We start from the raw sequence: 26,395 nt of genomic DNA on the forward strand, positions 1-26,395 counted from the left end.
TTTCCCTCAACCCAAATGTGAAGCATCGGCAGACCTGATCTCAGTTCCAAACCATTTGTCAGCATCAGCAAATTCTAATGCATCAGTGGAAAAATGTTTGCCATTGCAAGAGAATTCATTTATCTAGGAAGCTTCCATGGCACAGCAAACTGGATATACAACTGAAAAATCACGTGCACGTTTAAAAGCTTCCATAGGACTGAAGGCGGGAGAGTTATATGTTTATAGGTCAATTCCTCTGGGCCAAGATCGCAGACATAATCGCTATTGGCAATTTGTAACATGTTCTTCAGGGAATGATCCTGGATCTGGTCGAATATTTTTGTCTCATGAGGATGGCCACTGGAAGGTCATTGATACAGCTGAGGCATTTAATGCATTGTTAGCATCTTCAGATATACGGGATGTTCGGGAGGCCTATTTACATACTGAAGGCAATTACTGGAGTGCCTGCAATCAAATATGGTTATAATCCAGCCAAGTGGATACTTGAAATCAGTACTCAAGCAGCTCAATAGCATATTGGAGGGGACTTTGCAACGATGTACAAAAATTCAGATCTTTATAAGAGAGCAGAGGTTTTAATTTAAGAGTTAAGCATTCTAGTACCAGAGTTGAGACCATTATTTCAAACCCAGTTTGCGCAAAGTATTTTTAATCAGTCCATGCATGCTATTGGAAACAAATGTGTGATATTGGTGGAACCCCCACTACAATGTGATTAGGATTTTCTTTTCAACAATGTGTGCATTCATCGTTGGTTCAGTATTTTGGGATCATGGCTCAAAAAGAGATACAGTTCAAGATGTATTCAATGTGATGGGGGCATTCTTTTCTACTGTCTTGTTTGTTGGATTCAGTAATGCGTCCTCAGTACAGCCAGTAGTTTCTGTAGAAAGAACCATATATTATCATGAGAAGGCAACTGGAATGTATGCTGCCTTTCCATATGCATTGGCTCAGGGTCTGGGAGAAATTCCATATATCTTAGTACAAAAGTTGATAGATGACACCGTTACATACTTTATGCCCAATTTTGATAAGACAACAGGAAAATTCTTCCTTTACCTGATCTTCATGTTCCTGACCTTTACCTACTGTACATTTTATCGAATGGTGGCCATTGGCTTGACACCTACTCAGCAGCTAGCAACTGTAGCGTCATCCGCTTTTATTTAATATGGAATTTTTTTATAGGCTCTCTTATTCCCAAATCTAAAATTCCTGAATGGTGGAGTTGCTTTTATTATAAATGTCATTTTGCCTGGACATTACTGGAATTATTTCCTCTCAGCTAGAAGATGTGGACTCGGAATTAAATGATGCAAATTTCCAAGGATCTGTGAGGGACTTCATCAAATCATACTTGGGTTATCACCACGATCAGATAGGAATAGTGTAACTACCTGCAGTCTTTCATGCCTGAAATGCGCATTGGAGAGATCTAGATTCTCGTTGTAAAGGTAAATTGAGCAATATTTTGACCATGGATGGTAAAAGGTCAAGTGAAGAATACAAGTGGCAGTGTTAACACTACTTAAAGGAGATTAGCAGTTTTCTAGTGGATAGTTTCAACAACTTCAGCAGTCCAAGATTTGATGGAACAAAATCAGCAGTCAAGTAATCATTTCCAAATTTACAGGGCAGAATCTTAAACAGCTTCAGATTTCTTAGCAGAAGAATCAGAAACTAAAAGATCACTCCCAGATTTAAAGGCAGAAGACTTTCTGCCATTTCCAGATTTTCTACAGCAAATTTAATATTTTATTGTATTTTTAGTTTATTTGTTAGGATTTGTTTCCTATAGACTAGTATTAATTTCAGGATGGGTTTTTCCTATATATTGTTTCATTTTTAATGTAAAAGGGTTGGCTTTTGATGCCAAAACCCTGGCATTTTTTGTAAAGACTTCTACTACAGAATTTTGAATCAAAGTTTATGGCTTCAGTTTTATGACAGAAATTGTTCACATGTTTGTGCTTCCAGTATTACATATCTTGTTTCTGCATATGTTTGTGGTTGTATAGGACACTGGGGCAAGGCTAAGTTAAGTATCACAACCTCCCTGACAGCCTACCGCAGTGTTATGTTCTTTACTGAGTAGATCATGTTGACAATGTGTCATTGCTGATCCCTCTAAATCATAAAATTGCTGCTTCTATACAAATTCTTAAATGTATTATTGTTTGTTGTCGAGATCCTTCTATAAGTTTTTGTTCTTAGTTAGATAATTAGACATCGAGGAAGGATATTTATTTGCCTAATATCTCCTCCATTCCTCCATCAAATCCTTTCAAGCTATGTTATTCTGCCATAGTTGAACGCTGGCACTTTGATAAGGTCTTTGCAAGAGATGGCTTTGTTTGTGAGCAGGGATTTGTGACACGTCAACAACCACCTACACAACAAATCCTAGATCTGGCCGTTATGCTTCATAGGTTGCAGTCCATTGACAGTGAACAGCATTAAAAAGCCCTGTAACACTTGAGAGAGCCCCCTCTGGTTCGAGGGCCAGCTTGAACCTAAAGATTGGTCAAGTTGGTTTCTCGGCACAGTTTCGCAGCCAAGAACTGCCTTCAAGAAACATTTGGCGCCATTGTCGGGGAGCAAAGTAACAAAGATATCTATCCCCGGAAAACGATAGTTGATTAGTTCTATTCCTTGCTGGTGAACAAAGGATAGGCATTTGCTATTGGTTGCATTTCTTTCACATAGCGGCTCCACTTCGTCTATATGGCGATTCCACTAGGTTACTGATTCCACTGGTTCAAAATAATCAGAAGTGCATCTCTTGCTATGATAATGGCATGCAGCTGCATGTTTTTCTTCCTCATGGCAATGATCAACAATTTCTGATGTTTAAAGAGGATGCACTATTCAAAATTCATTTGTAAGCATCACTTTCTTATGGAATTTGAATTTCATATTGTATATACTTTTCAAGTTTTCAGCTACATGCAAGGTGGTCTGTCAGTTAATCCAATGCTGCCATGGTTGCACTGGAAGCATGACTACACTAGACAGTTTATACGTTCAGTCCAATAAAATAGGAGTGTGTGTACTAGATCAGATTGATTCTAGAGTGCAGTTAGGGATTGTTTCAGTATGCAGCGTGTAGATTGATTTAATTTCAGCAATTTCAGTTTACATTATAAGCATTAGATCAGTTTAATAATGACTACATAGCCCAATGGAGAAGCATTGGTATACAGTTTGGTTTCAACTTTCAGATTGCAGTATGGATTAGTTTATGTAATGTCGGTTGGTTCTCAGCATCCGTGTTTTCAGCTCTTGATTTGCAGCAGTTTTCAACAGGGAATTGGATTTAATTGCAGTTTGAGAACATTCACAAGTTACAGGTTGCAGGTTTCAAAGTGCAGATGGATAATTTTTTTTGTGGCATGACTCCATAGCCCAACAGAAAGGCACAGGTCTACAGGTTCTCTGCATCCCACAGGGGGAAGTAGGCCCCAGTTGGAGCCGATGTAACTTTTTTCGACACCTTTGAATTTTTGCAAGTCTGCCTCGCGGCTAAATTCTCAGGCATATGCAAATTGAAATGGCAAAAATGTTCCTATGCATATACTAATTTTTTGGTTATTTTAATAATAATTTTATATTATAAATGAGTTTAATTTTATAGAAATATCAATTTTTATAAAATTATTTATTTTTAATTAAAATTATTATAATTTTTTTTTAAAAATGGCGCATCCCCGATCTCCAAGTTCATCTATGTATATGCAACGAATTTCAACAAACCAAGTCAGCGCCCAGCACAAGTGTCGAGCCAAGGAAGGATCCCACAAGGGGCATTGTGGTGCACTACGCGTCGTTAAGAGATGCAACTGTTGTTGTATATAAAAGCCAAGAAGTCTCTCGACCTGGTGGATGTGGGATATATCTCACAGATTTCGTAAACACAAAAAATGCATATAAGTTAACGTCTGGGCAGTTTTCAACAACTGAGACTAGCGCTAATAAATCAAAGGTCATAGCCAAATTGTGTGACCCCCTAAAAGCAAGGCCTGTGCAAAAGTACCCACCCAAGTTACAAAAATCAACATTATTCGCAAAGGACATGATAGAGAAGAAAAGATGGAAGAGTGCATTTCCCATGTTGGAAGGGTTTAATGCGAGAGATTTTCCCCAATTAATTTCTTATGACGTCTTATTTCTAAGTGTATCATCTTACATCTATCATCTTTTCATAGTTATTGTTGGGTTAACACTACATTGTAGGAAGTACCCTCATAGTGTTGCTTGAATATGGCACCCTTAAAATCCCCTCCAAGTTTATTTCTACATCATTTAATACAATTAAGGCCTGTTGTGGCATGGCTCTATTTGTCTTAACCATTCATAAACTTGTTCTCTTTAGTTTGACCTTTTGATTACATTTTTCGAAGCATTGGATAAGCATTAGCCCCTTGTCCTCCATCACCCCATTGTTTTATTGAGCTATAAAAAGCAATATTTTGCTAAGCTATCCCTTCACATCACCTTTGTTAGATTGTGATTCCCTAGACAATCACAAAATCTGAGACCAGCTTCTTATGAAATGTCATCCTTATCTACTACTAAAGTGTTGTTATTATTCATTAATGAGTTGTCACTTGTCAGTGAGATCTAGATCTAAAGGTGGTCAAATTCATGTAGTATAAGTTAATATCATGAGATGAATACATGTGCAAAACATAGCTTAAAGCCTTTTCCTCCTAATTTTCTTGCTTGTGCTTTATCTCTTAACAACCTAGAACCTCCTTGTCATGGCCTTAGCAATCCTACTTTGGAATATCCCCCTTTGTGTTAGAGAAGAACCAACCTAAAGTGACAGAAGGAGTTATTGAGGTGACAATGGTGAGCCCTCTAAGTTACCCTTGGGTTTTCACTTTGTGCTTGAGACATTTACACATATAATTGAGAGTTTAGGAAGTAGCCAGATCCTTAGGAGCTCCCTTTGGCATTGCCTCATCAAGCTACTAAATATCAAGAAAATGAACAACTCAAATCTACGTCATTTATTTCTCGCATGAAGTAACTTCGTCAACATGTTTTGGATATTCCTTTTTGCACTCGAGCAAAATAGAAAGAACAAATGGATAAAAAAAGAGTTCCACATTATCTCTTCAAGTTGGCGACTAAATTTAGTTGTATTTGGACCAATGTGGAAAAAGTCGAAGTCGGGATTAATTCGGCAAGGGTCCAAAAGTTGAAAAACTCGGCAAAGTCGGGAGTTTTTCAAAAAAGTCAGCTAAATTTAAAAAACACAAAATTATTCTTTTTTTTTTTAATTTTGTTTAACATCTAGAGTATCCACAACATCAAATAAATGCATTTCCACATAAACATGTAAAGAAAGCTAATATATAATATGTATATGAAGTCTAGTGCTACATCACATATCAAAATAGTGAATCAACTCCTGAATTTTGAGCCCTGTCTGAGTCTCAACTCTCAAGAGTCAAAATATCAACAAAAAAATAATAAATGTACATCATGAGTCATCTAAAAGTCATCAAGTAATCACTATCACTGAGATCCTCTTCCCCTTTTACGGGAATAGGGAATGGCTTTGCCTTTTCCTCTAGAGGAAGAAGACCCTGCCCCTGGGGATACAAAATGAAATGGACTCAATCGTCCTCTAGAAGCCGATGGAAGAGGTGGCCTCTGTGCTATGCTGCTGCTGCTGCTGCCCACCCTAGATGGTGTCACCTCCTCCTCAGCATCATCATCCAACTGTGCTACTCTACACTGCCCACTAACAGATTCAAATTTCATAGGCATTAATGTGACTCCATGGGCATGAATCTGTTAAAAAATTAGCATAGTGCAAGTGAGGAAAGCTACCATGTAACAGGCATCAGCAAGTTTCCTTTTGATGAATTCAACTTCATCCCAACGTTTGGATTCAACATGTTCCCAGATTTTGGAACAGCCCCATTTGGCTTCCATGAATCTTTCACAATTGATGAAGTTTATAACTTTATTGTTATTGTCCATGAAAATGCCTTGATGACTGTTTTCGCATTTTCTTTGAATGGAAAGAATGCATGAAAGTGGTACTGTCACTGTGATTTCAATTTTCAGCCCTTGTCATTTCCACATCTTGTTAAGAAATTTCAAAAATATTGGATGTGTGGATATGGTAATTAGTAATTACTAATGAGGACTCGAGATATAGCATATATTCAATGGTTTGATTCAACTATTTCACCGTCCTTTTCTACAGCAGTTGATATTTTTGTGGTTGAATTTTACTCATCAAATTCATGCTTTCTGCTGTCCTAAACAGACCTTCATTGTAACTGTTGATCCTATGATACGATGAATGATTCAATTCCCTTTGACTTGGAATGGTTTTCCACTGGTTAATAAACTGTTAACTTGTTAAGTTTCTAGATCACAATGCTACGGCTTGTAGTTTTTAATAAGGAGCATTCAATAAATTTATATTAAGCATATTTTTGTGTTGATATTTGTGCTAAAGTGGAAGAGAAGGTTGTTGGTTTGATAATTGTTCATGAAAAGACCCCTTCGAGTTCTTTCTTAATCGAAAATTTTCAAACCCACAAAATTGAGAAATCAACCACCAGAATCCTTTAAAAGTTTAACGTGTGTAGCAGTAGAACCAATTCATGCAGGACTTTTGTTTTTAATATTTATAGGGAAATGAAAAGCAATAAACAGGAAAGGATTTAACATTGGATCTACCGGCAATGTTGAACTGGAACAGTTATTCAACGGTCAACCTTGGCAAATGCTATCAATCCGGGTCACAATTTGAATTTACGCCGGCTCCTCTCCACGCTTGCAAACCCTCGTTCTCTCGGTTCTCCACAGCAGCCACAACGAGCAATGAAAAACGCACAGGCCAAAAACTAAACTGAAATAACCCTTTGCGGCTTTTTATCTGCCAAAAAAATTTCACGCCGATTTTTTCCATCGACTCGCGATTTAATCGGGAGTATTTCGATAAAATCGCGATTTTTTCGTTTATGAAAAAATCGGCCGATTTAATCCTTTTGCTGAAAAAATCGCAATTTTAGGAATAAATCCCGATTTTTTCAGGACTTTTTCCACACTGATTTGGACCAATAAATATTCAAGATAACTACTCACATCAATTGAATCCTTTGCACTATGGTTCATATAAGATCATCCAACAGATTGGTAATAATGCCTTTCAATTGGATGTTCCATTTCACTTGAGCATTCATTATGTGGTTAAAGCAAATTTACTAAAGCTATACGAAGGCTCCATGTTAGAAACAAACATTTAAAATCCAATAACTATCTCCCTAAAATTAGGCAATGCCTTGTGACACAGGTGCCCCATCCTCTTGTGCCACAACTCACACAAGCTATCATTGTTATGCACTAAGGCTGAAACAGGTCCACCCAACAACCTGTACAAATTAGCTTCTCTAATCCCTATTACCTAAGTTGTATCTAGACTAGAATCCTTCACACGTTTACCCCCTAAAGCATCATAAAGTGGGATTGGGTGTGAGGGGATGCAGCAGTACATTTTCATACTCTTGTTGCACAAACTAGCAGACCTTATGAAAGGATACTTTGCAAGGCAAAGGCTAGAGGGCACAAGAACACCTAGGACAGAGGCCCACTGCCACCACAACCTAAGTCCCCTACTCTTCTCGGATTTTCACCAACAGGAGGAGTCCCAGTAAATTGTAATACTCACTTGTGATATGATCTTCTTGATAGGTTTGAAGCGAGGAAAGGAAGCTCACTCAATGGAAAGATTCAACAAAAGTGCAAGCCTTGGGAGAGGCTAATAAGACTTTCCACGAAAAACCCCTTTGGAAATAACACACAAGACCTAAAATTGAGACTTGACATGAAATATATGTGCATCCGAGGTCGAGGTAAGTAAGAGAAAAGACAATGTATGATTTACTTCACCAAGTACTAAAGAATTTACCTTCAAAGAATCCCTAAGTTGAAGGATTCGTTTCTAGAGTTCCCTCTTGAGGCGACATTTAGGGCATCAAAATTTATGGAGGATCCCCTGTGGGAATTCCACCAAAATTTGAGGTCCTTTAGAGGAGACACAAAGGAAGAGTTCTATCCAAACAAAGTTCAAAAATACCTCCTCCAAGAGATTTTGCACCAAGCCCTAGATGGCCTCCTTATCCTTAAAGGGACAATTTTTTTTAAAAGAGAAAAAAAAGGAAAATTTATGTGTGACCACCAAGGGATTTGTTTAGTGCCTAGACCATTGGGAGTATGGAGTCATGCGTGCTTATAGTTGGCTAAATTGAACTTCGAGGAGGCCAAAAGAGGAAACCCTAGTTACCCCTTTCAACAATTACCTTCTTTAGCATTAGTTAATGGGGTTTCATGGATTAAATGCAATTATTATCCACTAGGAGCAATCTTTCCACATGATCAATTAATAACATGTGCAAAACTTCCCAAGATTATAATTTTGAAAGATATTCAATAAAACAAAGTGTGAATTCCTATCATGAGAACAAATTCCATGCATTAGACATTATTTTCAAGATAATTTCATCATAAAGAAACACTTACACAACAATGTAGAGTATATCCATCTATCAACAATACTTTACATGCTCCAAAAATATAACAATAAAGATCCAAACATCAAAGTGCATCCCAAAACATTCAAAAGTTTCCTCAAATTGTAAGTCTGAATTCTCTAATGAGGTATACAAAAATCCCAAGTGATGGTAAGATCTCAAATGAGGTCTCCCTAATACATACAAGACCTAAGAGGTCAAATTACAAATGAACAAGCCCCTCTAACATATCTAAAATACTAGGTAACCCACCCATGGTTACAAGCCAACCATGATAGCTTTTAAAATTTAATTGATCTCTCTCTCTAGCCCACGCAAGGTTGACATCATGCATGCAAATAGGCCTAGAGAGGCAACGTTGGGGCCTCTTGTGCTAGAACTTTGGTAGAAGGCCTCAAAAATCATGATGAAGAGGGTGACATCCTCATGATGCTTCAAAACATCTCCAGGACTCCTATTTTGGGCTTGGGGCTCCAAAATGGGTCTCATGGGTCTCCAACTGGCTCAAAGGATGACACATGCCCTCCCATGTCTCCTTAGGAAAGACACAACCTCCTTTAGGCCTTGGATCAGCTGCCAAGTATCAGGTGCAATGTGTAGTCGATTAGGGAATCATGGTCCAAGTACATCATCTCTTGAATAATTGGGGCAACGAATAAGCTAATAGTGGTGCTGACGAAGCCCATGGTGTGGCGATCAATGCTCTGCATGAATGGAGGCCCATGGCTCTCAATGCTCACCCTACAAATACCATCATGATCCTCTAGAGGGTTTGGATCTCATATAGGGAGGCCAAGTCCAAGATGAAAACCCACCTGCAATCATGTATAAGATCCAATGCGTCTCCTCACCTTCAGACACAATAATTCATTAGTGCAATTTAGTGAATAAGCTTGTTAATCAAGGGCAAAAATGAGACTTCATAGTGGGTTTCCTTTCCGAATTTGGGGCTTTGAGCATGTAATGGTGTTATCTCCTAGGTAGGAGTGGCTAATAAACAACCCTATTAGATGTTCCCAACCCCTAAAGGGAAGGACATGTCCAAAGTACAACCTTCAAGTGGTAGTAGGTGTAATGTGGATAATAATGAAGTGGATGGGGGACACAGGGGTCTCAAGGCCAAATGACATGGACTCAAGGGTGGTAATGATGAGGGATGCCCACACACTTGGGTGTATGAATGTAGAAGGGAGCAATCATGGTACATGAGTTACCACAGCCTTTGTTTTTCCACCCTTCTTCATTTGCCTTTTGCCTTTTATTGATTTTTCTTTTGTTAAACTACGCGGGGCTCCAAAGGAAGAGAGCATGTTGTGTATGATGTAGCAATGATTACGCCTTTAAGGTGAGGCATTTCATTACCCACCAGGGGTTGGGACATGCACATGTTCCTTAATGATGCAGGGGGACCTCATAGGGGCCCTAGGAACCAGGGTGATGGCCATAATGATAAGGGGTAGAGCTCATGTTTTGCTTTTGCCCACATGCTAATTTTATTGTCCCGACCATCTTTTGCATTTTGTGGTATTATTTTCTTTTGTATGTGGCCATTTATGCTTTTATCTCCTTTTTTTTAGCTGCATAAACCTTTGGGGCATCGTTCCGAGCCTTGAGCCAAAGCTGCAAACATGTGGAAAAGGGGAGGGAGAGTACCAAAGCCTTGTGGACCCAGAGAGGGAAGATGATGAAATAGGGCATGTAATGTGCGGAGGGGAGTAAAAATGTGGAATGGGAAAATGGGACAATGCTACCAAACTCAGGGTTTCCCAAGTAGTGTCCATCCTAAAGCTATAAGCTAGTAAAGGAGATCCCACGGGACTAGGGTTGAAGATTAACCCCCAGTGAAGGTAAAGGTACAAGACTACAGTGAAACCCTTCCTCCTTCCAAGTCACCCAGTAATCCATACCCAAGTGTGCCCAAGAAAAGCAAGCAAAAACACTCAATGGCATAATGAAAAACCATACCTTTAGGATTGAATGATCCACCTTCAAATATATGATCTAGACAGATGAGCAAGGGTACATAATGGTTGGCTCATGTGGCAGAAATAAAGTAGCACATCAAAGCTATCGGGTGGCTGTCAGGGGCTGCTGCTGCCAGCTGAAGGAGAATACATTAGAAAGGAAAGCTCTCCAAAGGGGTACCCCACTTTTGGCGGGCTACACATACCTTCTTCTCCACCTCAAGGGAAATTCAATGCATATGGCAATGGTAGGTGGTGAAAGTATGAAAAAACACATATTCACTGCCCACCCCATTTTCAACCCCACCCTCATCCTCATCCTCCATCCTTAAGCTAACTGTTGATTGTCTCCCAGGCATAAGACCTTGAGACACACTAGATATAGAAAAGCTCTTTCGAGTAGTCTTATTTTGTCTCACGTGTACATCGTCAGCATTGCACCTTGAGAAGCGAGGGGCATTCCAGTCTCGGGTAGGGGTAGACGCAATCCATCAACTCTTCCTTTGTGTGTCTATGCAAGTGTCTGAAAAGGTGCATTAATTTAAACGGTGCGTAGAGTGCGGTAAATATAGGCACTCGCACAGATCCAACTAAACTGACGTTGTAAAGGTAAGGATGAATGCGTACCCCTGTGCAATGGTGCATTGAATTTAGATGGCACGTCGACTGTATTGAATATAGATACATGTGTGCCCCTGTGTGTAATGGTGCATTGAATTTACATGGCGCATTTAAGTGTATTGAATATAGATACTAGCACAGTCCCGACCAAACCGCCGTTGTGAATGTTAAGGATGCATATACTCAGTTCACACTAATAGCTGAAGTGTCGAATACTGGAACTCGAGATATGCAACCTGGAGGTGTATAGTTTAGATGGGACTGTACAAGTCTTAGTTACAAGCCTTAAGCAATGAACATTAACGCACAATATGAACATCGATAACTGAATTTTGGAGCAAAACATTTGCGGAGTTTAGGGACTCTGTAACTTACCGATAACCGCAAGTCATGGACGCCACTCCAAGATTCTGTACCGTGGGTGGATTTCTTACTCCTTTTCTCTCCTGTCGAAACCTCACTGTAGAACCGCGATCTTTCCCTCTCAAGCCTGCTCAGCATCCCAGCTATGCCACTTTCATCTCCATCCCCGGTATCCACATGCACCTCGGCCACCTCCTCGGCGCTCACATCTATGGGGTTTTGAAAAGAGGGCTTCTGAAGTTCCCCATCCTCGCAATATTCTTCTTCCTCCTCAAAAGCAATGCACTCTTCCTCATCATCATTAGAAGAATCACTGTGGGAAAGTTCCTCAACAGCCCAGCCGGCAGCTAGCCAGCCACCGTGGGCAATTATGGCATTCACCAAATCAGGGTGTCCCGCCTTCAACAACTCATCCTTCGTTGGGAAATCGTTGGGCTTCCCAGAAGATTGCATGAAATCGAAAACCCGCTGCTCAAGACTAGCGTTCCCTCCCTCCCATTCCACATCACCATCCCCAATCCCATTTCCGCCACCTGCTGAACACCTCAAGGCACCTCTCATTGAAAGCCTATTATCGTTATTTCGTTTTCTCGAAGTCCGGCAAGGCCGCCATTGCTGTGGATTCCGGCGATGGTACTGATGTCTGTGCAGGACAAGAGACCTAATTGGGAGTAGTAGGTTACTGTGAGGACAATTCTGGTAACTAAAAACGGCAATGCCACCCATGGACGCTCTCCCTCCATCTCATACACACAAGCACGGTTTCTTCATCATCTCCTCCCACAACGGTATTAAAGTTAAAGGTAACATTATTCTGAATACCGTCCCTCCCGCCCCGTTCTGATCGAAAAGCCAAGTATGAATATTTCAACGGAAAATTGACACCATCCGACCGTCTTGTCGGGAACTGTGGCTGTCGGCCCCTCGAAACTGCGTACGCCGGGCAGTCTACAAACTTCCTTTTCTCAGTCGGAATCCTCGGACGTAGAGGATGGATGGTTTCCCCCAATTGGAAATTTCGAAAACTGGACTTGCAATGGATTTTGGATCATTTTGAGCGAGGGTAAAATTTTATTTATATTAAAAATATTCAAATTCTTATTTTAAGAAGATTAATAAAAAGGTCCTTTTCTTATAAGATTGGCTTAATTATGGTGTAATTATTATTAATTATTTTGTTTATTCAGCACAGGATATTTTACAATGATATTAAAAATGTTAAATATTTTATAATGATATTAAAAATATTAATGTGGTTGATATAGTTGAAGATTTTATAAATAAAACAAAAAAATTATTGCTTTCTAAGAAGAAAGAAAGAAATAAAATTATTTTAATGTCTATAAGGCTAAAGATAGTCTATGAGACAGGGTGTTTCTTCATCTAGTTGATGTATTCAGCGATTTCCCTTGAAGCCTCACAATAAACGCTCTCAGCTTCTCGACAAACCCCTTGCTAAATAGATTATCCCAAGAGCTAGTTGCCAAAATATCTGCATAACTTTCTCTGTTGTCTTTTAAGACGTCACATTCTAAAATGAAATGCTTTTCTGTTTCCACTTTTCCGAAAATACAAAAAATACATATTCTTTCTTTCCACACTTCTTTTGGTCTTTTCAAGCGCCTTGTTTCACAACAAAGTAGATGAGAATTAGTCCTCACAATAAACGCTCTCAGCTTCTCGACAAACCCCTCGCTAAATAGATTATCCCAAGAGCTAGTTGCCAAAATATCTACATAACTTTCTATGTTGTCTTTTAAGACGTCACATTCTAAAATGAAATGCTTTTCTGTTTCCACTTTCCGAAAAAAACAAAAAATACATATTCTTTCTTTCCACACTTCTTTTGGTCTTTTCAAGCGCCTTGTTTCACAACAAAGTAGATGAGAATTAGTCCTTAACTAAGCAATAAGAATTTTGGCTCTCCAAGAAATATTGGCCCCTATTTACGCTTTTTGTTGATGATTATGAGTGGGATTAAACACTTCAATATAGTACTTTTTCTTTCTCCCTAGCTCCTTATCCCAAATGTGCTTGTGGAACTTATCCATAACAAATGTTTTTATCTCTTCACTGTTTATGGAACACGTGTTCACACAAATACCCCATTTACTGAACCATTTGTTATTTTGTTACATCCAAATCTTCTTTCTTTTGCACAATATGTCATTAAAGACAACCTTAGGCCATGTGCCCTCTTCCATTTGTTCAAATAATTTTAAATACCTTATGACTCGCACCATAGCAATTTCTTCAATAGGGGCAACCCATATTTCACTTAATAAGACGACATAAAGAATTGTACTTTTAATTTTGAATTTGTTTGTAATCAAACACTTCTGAATTTTCTCAATTTGTTTCCATTGCATGTCGGATGTACTGTTGGCCCACAGTTCACGACCATAGAGAATCATCGGAATCACTAGAAGCCTAAAAAGAGTTTGAGTGGTTTTCCAATCCCATAAGTCTGCCTCTCTACACCTATTTTGAAAAGCATAAAATGTTCCCCAAAGTTCTTTTATTTCTACAGTCATCCCAGCTTAAATTTTTGTTGAAGTCAATTCCGAGGTATTTGTAATTGCAACTTCTTCGAGAATGTTGCCTTCAAAGTAGAACTTATGTTGGTTATGTTTTATTTTTTTAGAGAAAAACACTACTTTCATTTTGCTAATATTGATCGTGCATCCCCACCCTTCTACAAAAATGCTCAAGGGATAGTAAGTTCTCTTGCAAACCAAGAGCAGATTTAGCAATCAGAATAAGGTCATCTGCATACAAAAGAAGCCTTATAACAAACTTGCTCAAATTGGTACCTTCACCCACTTGCGAATTTAACCACTCCTCAAGCTTGTCGATATATAAACGAAAAAGGGTAGAAGACAATGGGCAACCTTGCTTGACCCCAATATCGCTTTTGAAACTTTTAGAAATTCTTGTTGAAGTTCTAATTTTAACTTTCACCTCTTCGTACAGCTTATGCACAGCTGCTCTCAAATGTTTAGGAACCCCAAATTTCTTCATTTTGTGTCACAACTTATCCCTAGGAATCGTGTCAAACGCTTTTATGAAATCAACAAAGCAACAAAACGCTTCTTCTTTTTTCTCCCAAACTTTTTCAATGATGTGCCTTAAAGCTATACAATGATCAATTGTGGAATGTTTAGGTCTAAAACCTGCTTGCCCTTTAGCACGCTTATCTATTTTTTCTGCCCGCTTGCTGATTTTATTTTCTAGCATGCTTCTGAATAACTTTACAAACAAGGGGTTTATCATTATGGTTCTATAACTAGAGGGATTATTGACGTCGCCACTCTTGAAAAGAGGTATTGCGAGACTATTTGTCCAATCTGTGGGGAACCCTTGTTGTATGATGTTGAAAATTTTTTAATGTGAACTGCAAGAACCTTTAAGCCCCACTTTAGATACTCTGCTTGGAGTTCAGCTAAATATTTTGTTTTTCCAGCACCCAACTTCTTGATACCCATCTCTACCTCTTGCATCGTGAAGAATGTCTTACCAATGCACACATTTACATTAACCATGTATAAAAAGGTTATGGGTCAACTTTAACTTGGAAAAAAACAAAAAACAAAAAACAAAAATTATACATCTTATTGTAAAAAGGATCATTTTGCTAAATAAAACTTGCTTATACATAAATGAATGTTATAAATAATAATTAGGAACTTATTATGGAGGAATATATTAGAATTGGAATAATCTCAAATCCCTTGGAAATTGGTGGGCGGGAAGCCACTTGGCACCAATCTAATTTTTAAAATTTATTAAAAGTAATAGACCATTTTGTTAAATAAAATTTGCTTATATATAAATGAATATTATAAATAATAATGAGGAACTTATCATAGAGGAGCTTATTGGAATTGGAATAATCTCAAATCTCTAGGAAATTGATGGGCAGGGAGCCACTTAGCAAGAATTTAATTTTTAAAATCTATTAAAAATCAATGCAACTTAACAAGCTCTGTAACACACTACAACCCCTAATAGGCATTCAGACTAAGCATATGTTCAGCATATTCCCTTGAGAATCAATCTAAGGTGTCAATTAAAAAAATAAAAATAAAAAGTCAACAAATCCCCATCCATCTCAAGTTGAAATTTATAGGGTTTTCTAAGTAGGTTTTATGTTGCTCTCATGTTGTAGAATGACATTACTCATATTAGTAGGTTTTATGTTGCTCTCATGGTGCACAATGACATCACTCAGATTTACACAATTCTAAAGTATAGTAAGTCTTTTGAAATACTGGATTTATTTATGCATTCAAAGATGCATTTTAAATAACAAAAAACACTTGAAAAAAAAAATCCAAAACATAGAATAGTTAGAGGTCTCTTAATTATATGTTCAACATTGAAAGCTTCATTATTTATAGATGACAACTATTTTGAGGTGTTTGGGATTTTTTAATTGTTTTGTAAAGTTAAAAATATAAATAATTTATTACATCAAAAATTCTCAAAGTATTTTTTAAAAGATCATTTTGTTGTAGCACCCATTTGTTTTTTTAATTATATTTTTATTTTATATTGATATTTTTTCTTTTTACCATGGTGATGTGGTTGGGTAATCTAGGCAAGCCCAAATCAATTTTTTTGACATTGATATTGAAGTGTTCTTACATCTTTTGGATGGGACAAACCCTTCAAACTTATTTGGGAGTGGTGGAGTGATAATCTCACTATTAAGGTTGTAGAATGACGTAAATTGAAGTGATTTAATAATGGAATCTCATTTATTTTTTTACTTTGATATTGAAGCGCGCTTACATCTTTTGGATGGGACAAACCCTTCAAACTTATTTGGGAGTGGTGGAGTGGTAATCTCACTATTAAGGTTGTAACATGACATATAAATTGAAGTGTTTTAATGGTGGATTCTTCAGTGAGAAAGCATAGGGTCACCTTCCATATGGCTTGATCTTGCGATCTCTTAAAACTATAAAGACAAAGGAGATTGAGGCAAACCATCTTCATTGCGTCCTCATGCCCACATACACACACAACACTAGCCCAAGGGATTAGCTCCACCCATTGTCACCAAGGACATGTTCTCGATTTGAGTACCCTTATTTGGGATGTATTAGTTTATGATGATGGGTTTACTAGGGATGTTATCCATAAATGTAAGGACATGTCCATTAGGTATCCCTATGAAATTTTTTCCTTAGAGAAAAATATAAATAATATGCGTAGAGTGGATGGAACGCACCAATCTTCCATGAAGATTACTATTCTCATATTGCACAAAAATATGAATAGTGTATGTTAAATTAACGATGACTAATGATGGAGAGCAAGGAGTTTCATACCTTGTATCAAGGTTCAAATTATATGGACTTCAACTCATATTTTGACCAAAATCATTCTTACGAAGTCATTTCAGTATTTTAAAGTAAACATACAAATTCAACTTTTAGAATAAGAGGTCATGACTCTCGTGTATATATATACAATCTCAACTCTATGTTATCCCAAAGCTTGCTATCTATAAGTGGTTGAATCATGCTACAATAATGTATTAATAAAAATTACCCTCACCAATTCAAACTCAATTCCCAACACATTCTTTGTGGTTCTACTTTGGAATCTTTTAAGCAAATATCCTAAGAATTCAATCCAATCTAACAAAACAAAAAAGGTAATAAAAAAGGAAATTAGTTTTATTATATAAGAAAAAGAAAAAAATGGTAGTAAGGTTATACTTGAAGGCCAACTAACCAAAACCATGTTGAAACATCCATAATCTTTAACAATAATATAATCACTCATAGTATATGTTAAGCTACATCCTAGTGATAAAATGATGGAGTTTACTGCAACTAATCGAGATTTGATTTTTCATAATAATTTGCATGGTTTTATTAGCAAAACCCCATAGTGGAATTACAAAGAAATTATTTACAAATAATGGGGCTCATATAATATATCAACTCGTATACTAAGCTTGTTCTAAATTTTATTCACTAAAATATAATTCGGGTTTTATTAGACATAATGCCTTGTCATTTTTCCTACAATGTCTAATATCAAATCATTATCCACTATCCACATAACAACGACTTCATTTTCTAAAATAGATTATGTTGGGGGACATGTCACTACTATTAAAGAAAATGCACCCTTTTTCTTCACATAGGCATCCATAGAAGATCTTCGTTCCACGGTATTGTTAATAAATAGAACACGATCAACACAAGACAAGAACTTGGCTAAAGAAGCTTTAAACCGTTTTCAACACATAATTAGCTTCCTCTTCATATAATTATTATTAACTACTATTTTAGGGGTCTATGTGAAAGAGAATCTTTAATAATGTGCATCAATGAGTTTGTAGGTTTTTTTATATAACAAGTGAGTGTTCCATTGCTTGCATGTTGTTGTAAAATGATATCACTTAGATTTTATTGTTTTTGTCCCAGCTTTATAAAAATGAAATAAAGTGTACCTCTTTCTAATGTGGTTTAATTGTCTTCTTTTGTAAATTAAAATGTGTATATTACTTTACAAAGCTAGATTACATCATTGACATCTAGGCGGCTAGAGGGAGGAAAAGCTTATCTACCTGCACCAAAAAACCACTGAAACTAGACAACTCCAATTAGACTTGCACTTATCGCACCCAACATAAACAACCATGTATTTTCACAATGACTACACACATAACAGGCCCAAGGAAATGTCAAGAACCCCTTCTTCAAACTAAACTTTGTCATCGCAAAAAGAAAAAGGGAATTTTGTTCATATGTCGATCCAAGGGTGTCCACGATCCATGCAAAACAAGCAATGAAGCTACGAATGAGGAGACAACCTTCCTTACCCATAGCTTCATACCAACCACTGCACTCTGTCCATGACCAAAATTATGAAGCCCATGAGTATGAGCTTTCTAACTCGTCGTTATCTGTGAATGAAGGAACTACCACCAAACTTGGCATAGCCAACCAGGAAGACCCAGAGATATCTCACCATCCTTTGCCCATACTAATAATTCTTTGATGAAAAGATGTTGGCTAGAGCTTGTGCGTTAGAGCCAAGGGGTTTCAATTGCTCCCTTCCCTCATAATCACAAAGAATGTGGCTTTCCACAAGCATTAAGTGAGTAGCTATATTGTCCACATAGAACCTCGGGTTCCTCAACATCCTTTTCACGTTTTCAATCGAGGCGAAAATATTATATTTTTCAACCTATTTGTCTCTTAATAGCAACCACAAAGGCGTTTTCATTTCCAAATGAAAAACTACTTAATTTAGGTATTGCTTGCACCTTCCCCTCATATTACCAGGGTTAGGAACCCATTTAGACATGTCCTCCAACAATTTTGAGTCTGAGAGAGATTGTCTCTCCTCCCCAACTTTAATTTCCAGCTCACAAATCTCCTAGTGTGTCTCCAAAGGAATGGCATTGAAATAGGTCACCAATGAGTCATGAGAGAACAATTTAGCACCTCTTTGCCTTGGTTGAGTTTTGGCTCCTCCTCCCCTCCTGCTTCTCCCTCTCAACCTTGGCGGCATTGTAGGACCACAAGTGGGTTATTCCACTTCTTTAAGAGGATTACCTCTACCTGCAAAGGGACAAAGTTGTTGAGAAATCTAGGACATGGAGATTAAGTGATTTCTCTTCTATTAGTAACTGCTTGTGAGTGCTTTTTACTTCTTTAGATTAGGATCTTCTTTTACTTAGGTTATTATTTTTCTTCTTCATCAAACAACTACCAATGCATAAACCATAAAGAGACAAGAGACAAAGAATATAGGCTATCAGCAAGGGCCAAAACCTCTCACTCTTTGAGAGGAAAACCCAAACAAATTCTTCTTATAGAGATTCCAATTGATGAATACCAAGACGCTTGACCTATCTGTCACTCCAAGACCAAGACACAAGATCCTTAGTCAATGATAGTCAACCTTCTGCTCCTTCCTCCTTCTCGACTTCTTCTTCAACTATGGTTTTACTTTACGTTAGACCTTCGACCTTCTTCCACTTCGGCTCCCTAAGAGGACTGCACTTCTCCTTAGCTTCCACTGTCATAATAGACTTCTGCCTTCACTACTGCTATAAAATTCTCTTCTTAGCCTTTACTGCTTCAATAGAATTCACCTTTCCTCGACCTTCACCGTTGTAATATACAAGTCTGTAATTTCGTGTGTGGAGGTAAGTTGACCCACAAAACAATCATAAATCAACACAAAATACCTCGCCGCACTTTGTTTCTTCATCTCTGGTAATTTGGCTCCTTTGATGACCCTCACACTTCAAATCTTGATGGAACTGTATTGCTGAAATTTTGCCCACTGAACTTAGGCCAAGTCGTCTATTTATAGTGGTTTGCCTTTGTAATTAGCCTACACGAGTGTATGTGAGCTGGCATGTCCTTAAGAGGGCTTATATTATTTCATTTTTGAAGCTAACTTGAGGAGGAGACTTGCTTGGTCTTGGAGGGCTAATTATACTTATCTAATGATTGTTACAAAATGTAATATGCCCAAGAAGGGTCCTTCATACATGACATTGACTCAATTTGACTTTATGACCAATCCTAAGGACTCACAATGGGAGTCATAATAAAAATAAAATTCCTTGCTTGTGAAACCCATCAGATAAGCATTACAATAATAATTTTATTTTTCTACTTTTTATTAATTACATAAAATAACAATTACACATGTCATTATGAAGACCAAACCTAGTTACATTTTTCAACACTCCCTCTTAACTATGGAGTATTCTTAATGGTACTTGTTCATTCTCAATCTAAAGAATTTCTCATAAGAAGAGTCAGATTGGTAACCCATCTACATAGCATCATATCAACCAGCATTTTCACATAACAAGGCCTTGACTAACAACTTTATCTCTCCATGAGAACTTAGCACAATGCTGGCAAGACCAACAATGTATATACACCCTAATCATTGTCTCTCTCGGAACACACCCCACCCGAGTTATGAGGGTGTGTTCCAACATGACTATTCTTATCTTGGATTCCCAGTCCTCAAACAATATTGGTCCTCTACAACTATTGTTATCGTGGATGCCCTAATACATCCTCAAAGAGAATCGAATGCTAAATGCTTACCCAATCCTCCATTATGTCTTCCCAAGTGAAGAAAAGAATGATGTGTCTATCTCTCCCTCTTATTTAGGGAGGTCATGTTTATTCCAATAAAGGAATGTACTCATTCATACGGGAGGAATGTACATAAGTCCCCTCTTGGCTTAGGAATTTCCAAGTTTCTTCCAAGTAAGAAACTTGTTTCCAAACTCCCTCTTAATTAGGACCTAATACAACATCTTAGGTGGAGATGAAGGGTGATCCGAGTTGACTCAACTCCCGAATTTAACTAATATATTTTTCTTATGTGATGTAGTTAGAATTGCATTTTATAAGAGCATAAATGAACATATACACATGCTTAAGCAAATGGAAACATAACGACAATCAGCAAATCATAAACAAGAGACATTGATAACGGAGTTCGTCAAGTGTGGACTATGTCTCCGGACCCAGTGTCAAGATGGTGTTGGCCGCTTCATTTAGTGTTGGAAGTTGTGAAGATGTACATGGATTATGTTTTCTGTCATACAAGGATATGTGTACTCTACGTGAGTGTCAAAGTCTCTCCATGAGACGTTACGCTACAGGAATTATCACTCACAACATACCTCCTGTCAGCATGACATAATCATACACATGGTGAAAATGAGTATCCTGACATCATGGCATCAAAGGGATCTCAACCAAAACACCCATGGTGACACTAAGTATCTTGCCATCATGGAAATAAAGGGATCTTAATCAAAACATACATAATAATCCATGATGAATACATCTCACATGAAATAGACACAAAGATTATGTGTCATACATCAAGCATGAATCGAAACAACATCATACATCTTGCAGCAAATGATCAAAGAAGTACAGGACAACAACACTTCATATACCTCAATTATGATGCTGGTTGAAGAATAGAATACTCAGCTGCTGGATCTGAATGCATTATCAAAATCGTGGCGTCGAATGGCACATAATTGACTGTCCACACTCTAAAATCTGACATCATCACTCCAATATGGAAAATGGCCGAAAAATAGAAGGCTCAGCTGTAAAAACTAACTGCACCATTGAATTTGTGTCGTCGAGAAGTGTAAAATCGACTATCCATTTTCTGAATTCTGACACCGAAAAAATCTGGGCCTATAGGAATCTTTTAGATTCCCTCGTGATTCTCCAAAGATTCCCTCCTCTGGGTTGACTGGAGATCTGCAAACCAAATCATAAAACTGATCTCTCCATTGATATCCTTGCGAAATTCTGAGAAGAATGAGTATAAATTTGGCTGCATTCTAGATCTAGGAAATTTCAGCCTCCAAGGAATCTGGAAGATTCCCTCAAGATTCTCAAAGATTCTCCTCTGCTAGGAATCTGCAAATTCGTTGCTTAAAAGGAGAATCCAACCTCACCATTACATTCCTTGCGAAACTCTGGGAAAATGACTCTAAACTTGATTACATCCTGACAAAATGAATTTTTACCTCCCAAAGAAACTTTTTAGTATCTTAAGGTTCTCTGCAAACATTTTGTCTCGAAAAAAGTGCCATCATGGTTCCACTACTCTTTCATTTCTTTGTTCCCCGTTCAGCGCCTCCATTCTTCTCCCCATGTAAATGAGAACATAAAGGTTTAAATATAATTTTGTGGGCAGAGTTACCTATGAAAGTGCCACTAGTGCGTTGGTTAAGGCAAAGCGTTCAAGGCGGGGAGGTCGAGGGATCAAATCCAGACCTCTCAAAAAATATACGCAATGCGTTATAGTTTTAAACATCGCTTATGGCAGTGAATTAGCTAACAAATTTTGGTTACGATCCACGTTTTTATTTCTGGCAAAGGTTGTAACCATCTATTGTTTGGCGTATTGCCACATAGGGCCACCCGGTGGGGGCCGACCGACTTGGTTTGGGCGGCTTCAATCCCTGTTGGCTCCATAATTTAATGCAATATGTATGGTGGTTGGGTGTGGGTCGGGTCCACCGGGGGTGGCCCTCCCACCCCGGTTTGTCTTTTGTATGTTATAACAACATGTGGGTATGGTGGTTGGAGGTCCAGCGGGGTCATGGCCGCCGTCCTATTTTTTTAATAAAATTTTTGATACATGGTTTGGGATTTGGGTCCGATGGAGGTGGCAAGGGTCATGGCCCACCACCTATTTTAATATTTTTTTTGGTTTTTATTAAATATAGGTCACATTTTCGATTTTGTCTAATATAAGGGATATTAGACAAATTAAAGAGGCAACAATTTCACCTGCTCTTGGGAGCTAAGTTTCCACACTGGTTGACGGTGAATTTGTAGGACACTTAAACCTAGCCCACTACCCAGCTTTGACCGCAATTTTGAAGCTTTATCTCGTCCATACGAGCTCGATTTGAGTGTCGTTCGCACCGTTGGAATCAGGGCGACGAGCACTTCGATCTGGTGCTGGTTTGGGAGCAATCTGACCACTTTGAATTTTGACCCTTTCTAAGTCCTCTGGGACTTCTGCATGTGTCTGGAGCCACCTAGATCAATCCTCCCCACTGAGAAGCTTTTGGTCTGCCAAAAGAATGAAAATAATCTGCATCTTCTTTTACCTTGTCTACACTTACAAGTGTCTGATAAGCCACCATCCCTTCTCCTTCACCTTTGTCCTTCGGAGCCATAAGCGATGCATCGACACCTGCATCCTCTGTAAACCTGTAGTACATTTTTTTTGCAAATTACATGCTTGATTTACAAGACCAACTAATGACCCAAGCATCTGATGCTTGCCACGAGTTTATAACACATACTCGGTGGTCAATTTTACATCAAAATGGAAACAATACCTCAATTATCAAAACAAGGCCAAACATCATTGTTGCTTTAGCAAGTGATGGAAAACACATCATTACTTCACAGTTTAAAATGCAACACAAAATAAGTCCAGACATCATTGTTGCCACGACAAGCGATGGAAAACACTTCATCACTTTTACAATTTAAAATGCAACACATCGTTGGAAAAAATAAGACCATGAAATTCTACCACACCTAGAAGAACCATTTCTCACTTATCAAAGTGAATGGGTCGTCTCCTTGTGGCACATTCACTAGTCAAACAACTATTTCACCTAGTTCATGCACCAACGCTTTGTCTTTAAGGCACTGCTCTAGATGGAACCTCCAACATGTGGCCCTTTGGTGACCACTTATGTTGCAATGACTGCAATAGGTCTTCTTCCTCCAGATCTGCTTTACCTTCTTCTTTGCTTGCTGTTGAGAGGGTCTTTCATGCCTCATCCTTTTTCGTGTTGTCATTCTCTTCCAACACTCAACAAATGTATGGTTATGTAAACCACAAAAGTACATGTTTTTCAATGTCATGTTTTACGTTTATCATTAACAACACGATTCTAATTGAAATTAACATTTGAATACTAAGACTTGGTATACCTTTCCTTGTAGTCTCTGGTGTAATTATGGTGATGAGAGCTTGCCTCAGCTCTCTCCCTGCAATGGTCACAATCATGGGATGATGGATATGTGTCCCATCATTCTCTTTCCTTGACGATTTCAACGATGTCTCGGAAGCATATGACACCTTTGAGCATTCTCCTTCGGTGTATCCCAAGCCTTCAAATTGAGGCCTTTGCACAACCTCCAATGGCTGAGTAATTCCTTATCTATTAACACCAAGTTCTTCTTCATCCTTGTACCTCATCGAGGTAAGGAGCCTCAGGTTTGTCCCTATAATTGGTATCTCCACATCTCCAACATAAATCATACTATGTGAAGACGAAACTAAAGGGAAACCAACATCTTTTACATCCAATGTCGATTTGGAAAGAACTGATGAGGGATGCTCATCATCTGTTGTTGGAGGTTCACTAATTGTCTTGGTGCATTTCCCAACTTTCTTCCCAACATACCCAAGTCCTGCCTGACGGGGTAATTCCTCTACTTTGATGGGGGGTGACAATGCCTTGGCCATTAATGCCCAAGAATTTTCCTTCATACCCCATTCTCTTTAGAAGTTTGGAGCCAATTCTAGTGGTATGATTTTAAAAAATATTGAAATCATCATCAGGAAACATACATTGAACCGGAGAATTACTTTTTACCTCGCAGGGGTTATGCTGCAGCTTTTCCAAGGCCTCGTCCTTAGCTTACAACTGTAGTAGCAAAATATGTTTCTCATCCTTCTCTTCTTGTAGAAGCATCTTGAATTCATCGTTATCTGCATGAAGACTCTGGTTGTTGTGCTTCAGTTTTTCCACGGCCTCTTCCGTGGCTCGCAATTGAAGCTGCAATTGCTGCTTTTCCTCTGTCTCTTCTTGTAGAGCTTCATACATTATGTCCACCTTTTGGGACACTCTGAGCATGGTTTCGTACATCTCTTTGTCATCCTCCATTGCTGCACGTTCCATTGTTCACGCTCACATCCATGCGAAGACCACTCTGATACCAAACTTGATCCGAGTTGACTCAAATCCTGGATTTAACCAAGATCTTGTGCTTCCATGATGTAGTTAGAATTGCATTTTATAAGAGCATAAATGCGAATATACACATGCTTAAGCAAATGGAAACATAACGACAATCAACAAATCATAAACAAGAGACATTGATAACGAAGTTCGTACTGTGTGGACTACGTCTCTGGGCCCGGTGTCAAGACGGTGTTGGTCACTTCGTTCAGTGCTGAAAATGGTGAAGATGTACATGGACTATGTTTTCTGTCATACAAGGATATGTGCACTCTACATGAGTGGCAAAGTCTATCCACGAGACGTTCCACTACAGGAACTATCACTTACAAAATACCTCCTATCAGCATGACATAATTGTACACATGGTGACAATGAGTATCCCGACATCATGGCATCAAAGGGATCTCAAACAAAACACCCATGGTGACATTGAGTATCACACCATCATGGCAACATAGGGATCTGAATCAAAACATACATAATAATCCATGATGAATACATCTCACATGAAATAGACACAAAGATTCTGCGTCATACATCAAGTAGGAATAGAAACAACATCATACATCTCACAACAAATGATTAAAGAAGTACATGACAACAACACTTCATATACCTCAACTCTGATTTTGGTTGAAGAATAGAATACTTAGCTGCTGGATCTGAAAGCACCATCGAAATCGTGGTGTCAAATGGCATAAAATCGATTGTCCACACTCTAAAATCTGACACTGTCACTCCAATCTAGAAAATGGTTGAAAAAAGAGAAGGCTCAGCTACAAAAAGTGACTGCACTACTGAATTTGTGTCGTTGAGAGGTGTAAAATCGGCTATCTATTTTCTAAATTCTGACACTGTCAAAATCTGGGCCTGTAGGAATTTTTTAGATTCCCTTGTAATTCTCCAAAGATTCCCTCCTCTGGGTTGACTGGAGATCTGCAACTCAAATAAGAAAATTGATCTCACCATTGAGATCCTTGTGAAATTTTGAGAAGAATGAGTATAAAGTTGGCTGCATTCTGGATCTGGGAAATTTCAGCCTCCAAGGAATCTGGAAGATTCCCTCAAGATTCTCCTCTGTTGGGAATATGCAAATCCGCTGCTCAAAAGGCGAATCCAACCTCGCCATTGCGTTCCCTGTGAAAATCTGAGAAAAATGACTGTAAACTTGATTACATTCTGACAAAATGAATTTTTACCTCCCAAGGAATCTTTTTAGCATCTTAAGATTCTCTACAAAAATTCTGTCTCGAAAAATGTGCCATCATGGTTCTGCCTCTGTGGACTGTGTCATGGTTCCACTGCACTTTTGTTTCTCCATTCCCCGTTCGGCGCCTCCATTC

The 26,395-nt window shown here is 38.3% G+C and overlaps 1 protein-coding gene across 3 annotated transcripts in view; it reads right to left on the reverse strand.

Annotated features, from left to right (window-relative positions):
• Positions 1-12,550, reverse strand: part of LOC149186320 (protein PTST homolog 2, chloroplastic-like) — a 148,389-nt gene extending 135,839 nt beyond the window's left edge. For 2 of the 3 annotated variants that reach the window (XM_089410962.1, XM_089410963.1), the window contains exon 1: positions 11,528-12,549. In XM_089410962.1, coding sequence (XP_089267088.1) covers positions 11,528-12,241 — 714 coding nt within the window. In that variant the 5' untranslated portion in view covers positions 12,242-12,549. Of the gene's footprint in view, positions 1-11,527 lie in introns of all 3 variants that reach the window. The other variant, XM_089410964.1, reaches the window with a different exon arrangement.
• Positions 12,551-26,395: the final 13,845 nt, after the last annotated feature.

Source organism: Pinus tabuliformis, chromosome 3_1, assembly GCF_031772625.1.
Source record: "Pinus tabuliformis cultivar Carrire ecotype Pingquan chromosome 3_1, CPIR1, whole genome shotgun sequence".
In the NCBI taxonomy this organism is placed as follows: domain Eukaryota; kingdom Viridiplantae; phylum Streptophyta; class Pinopsida; order Pinales; family Pinaceae; genus Pinus; species Pinus tabuliformis.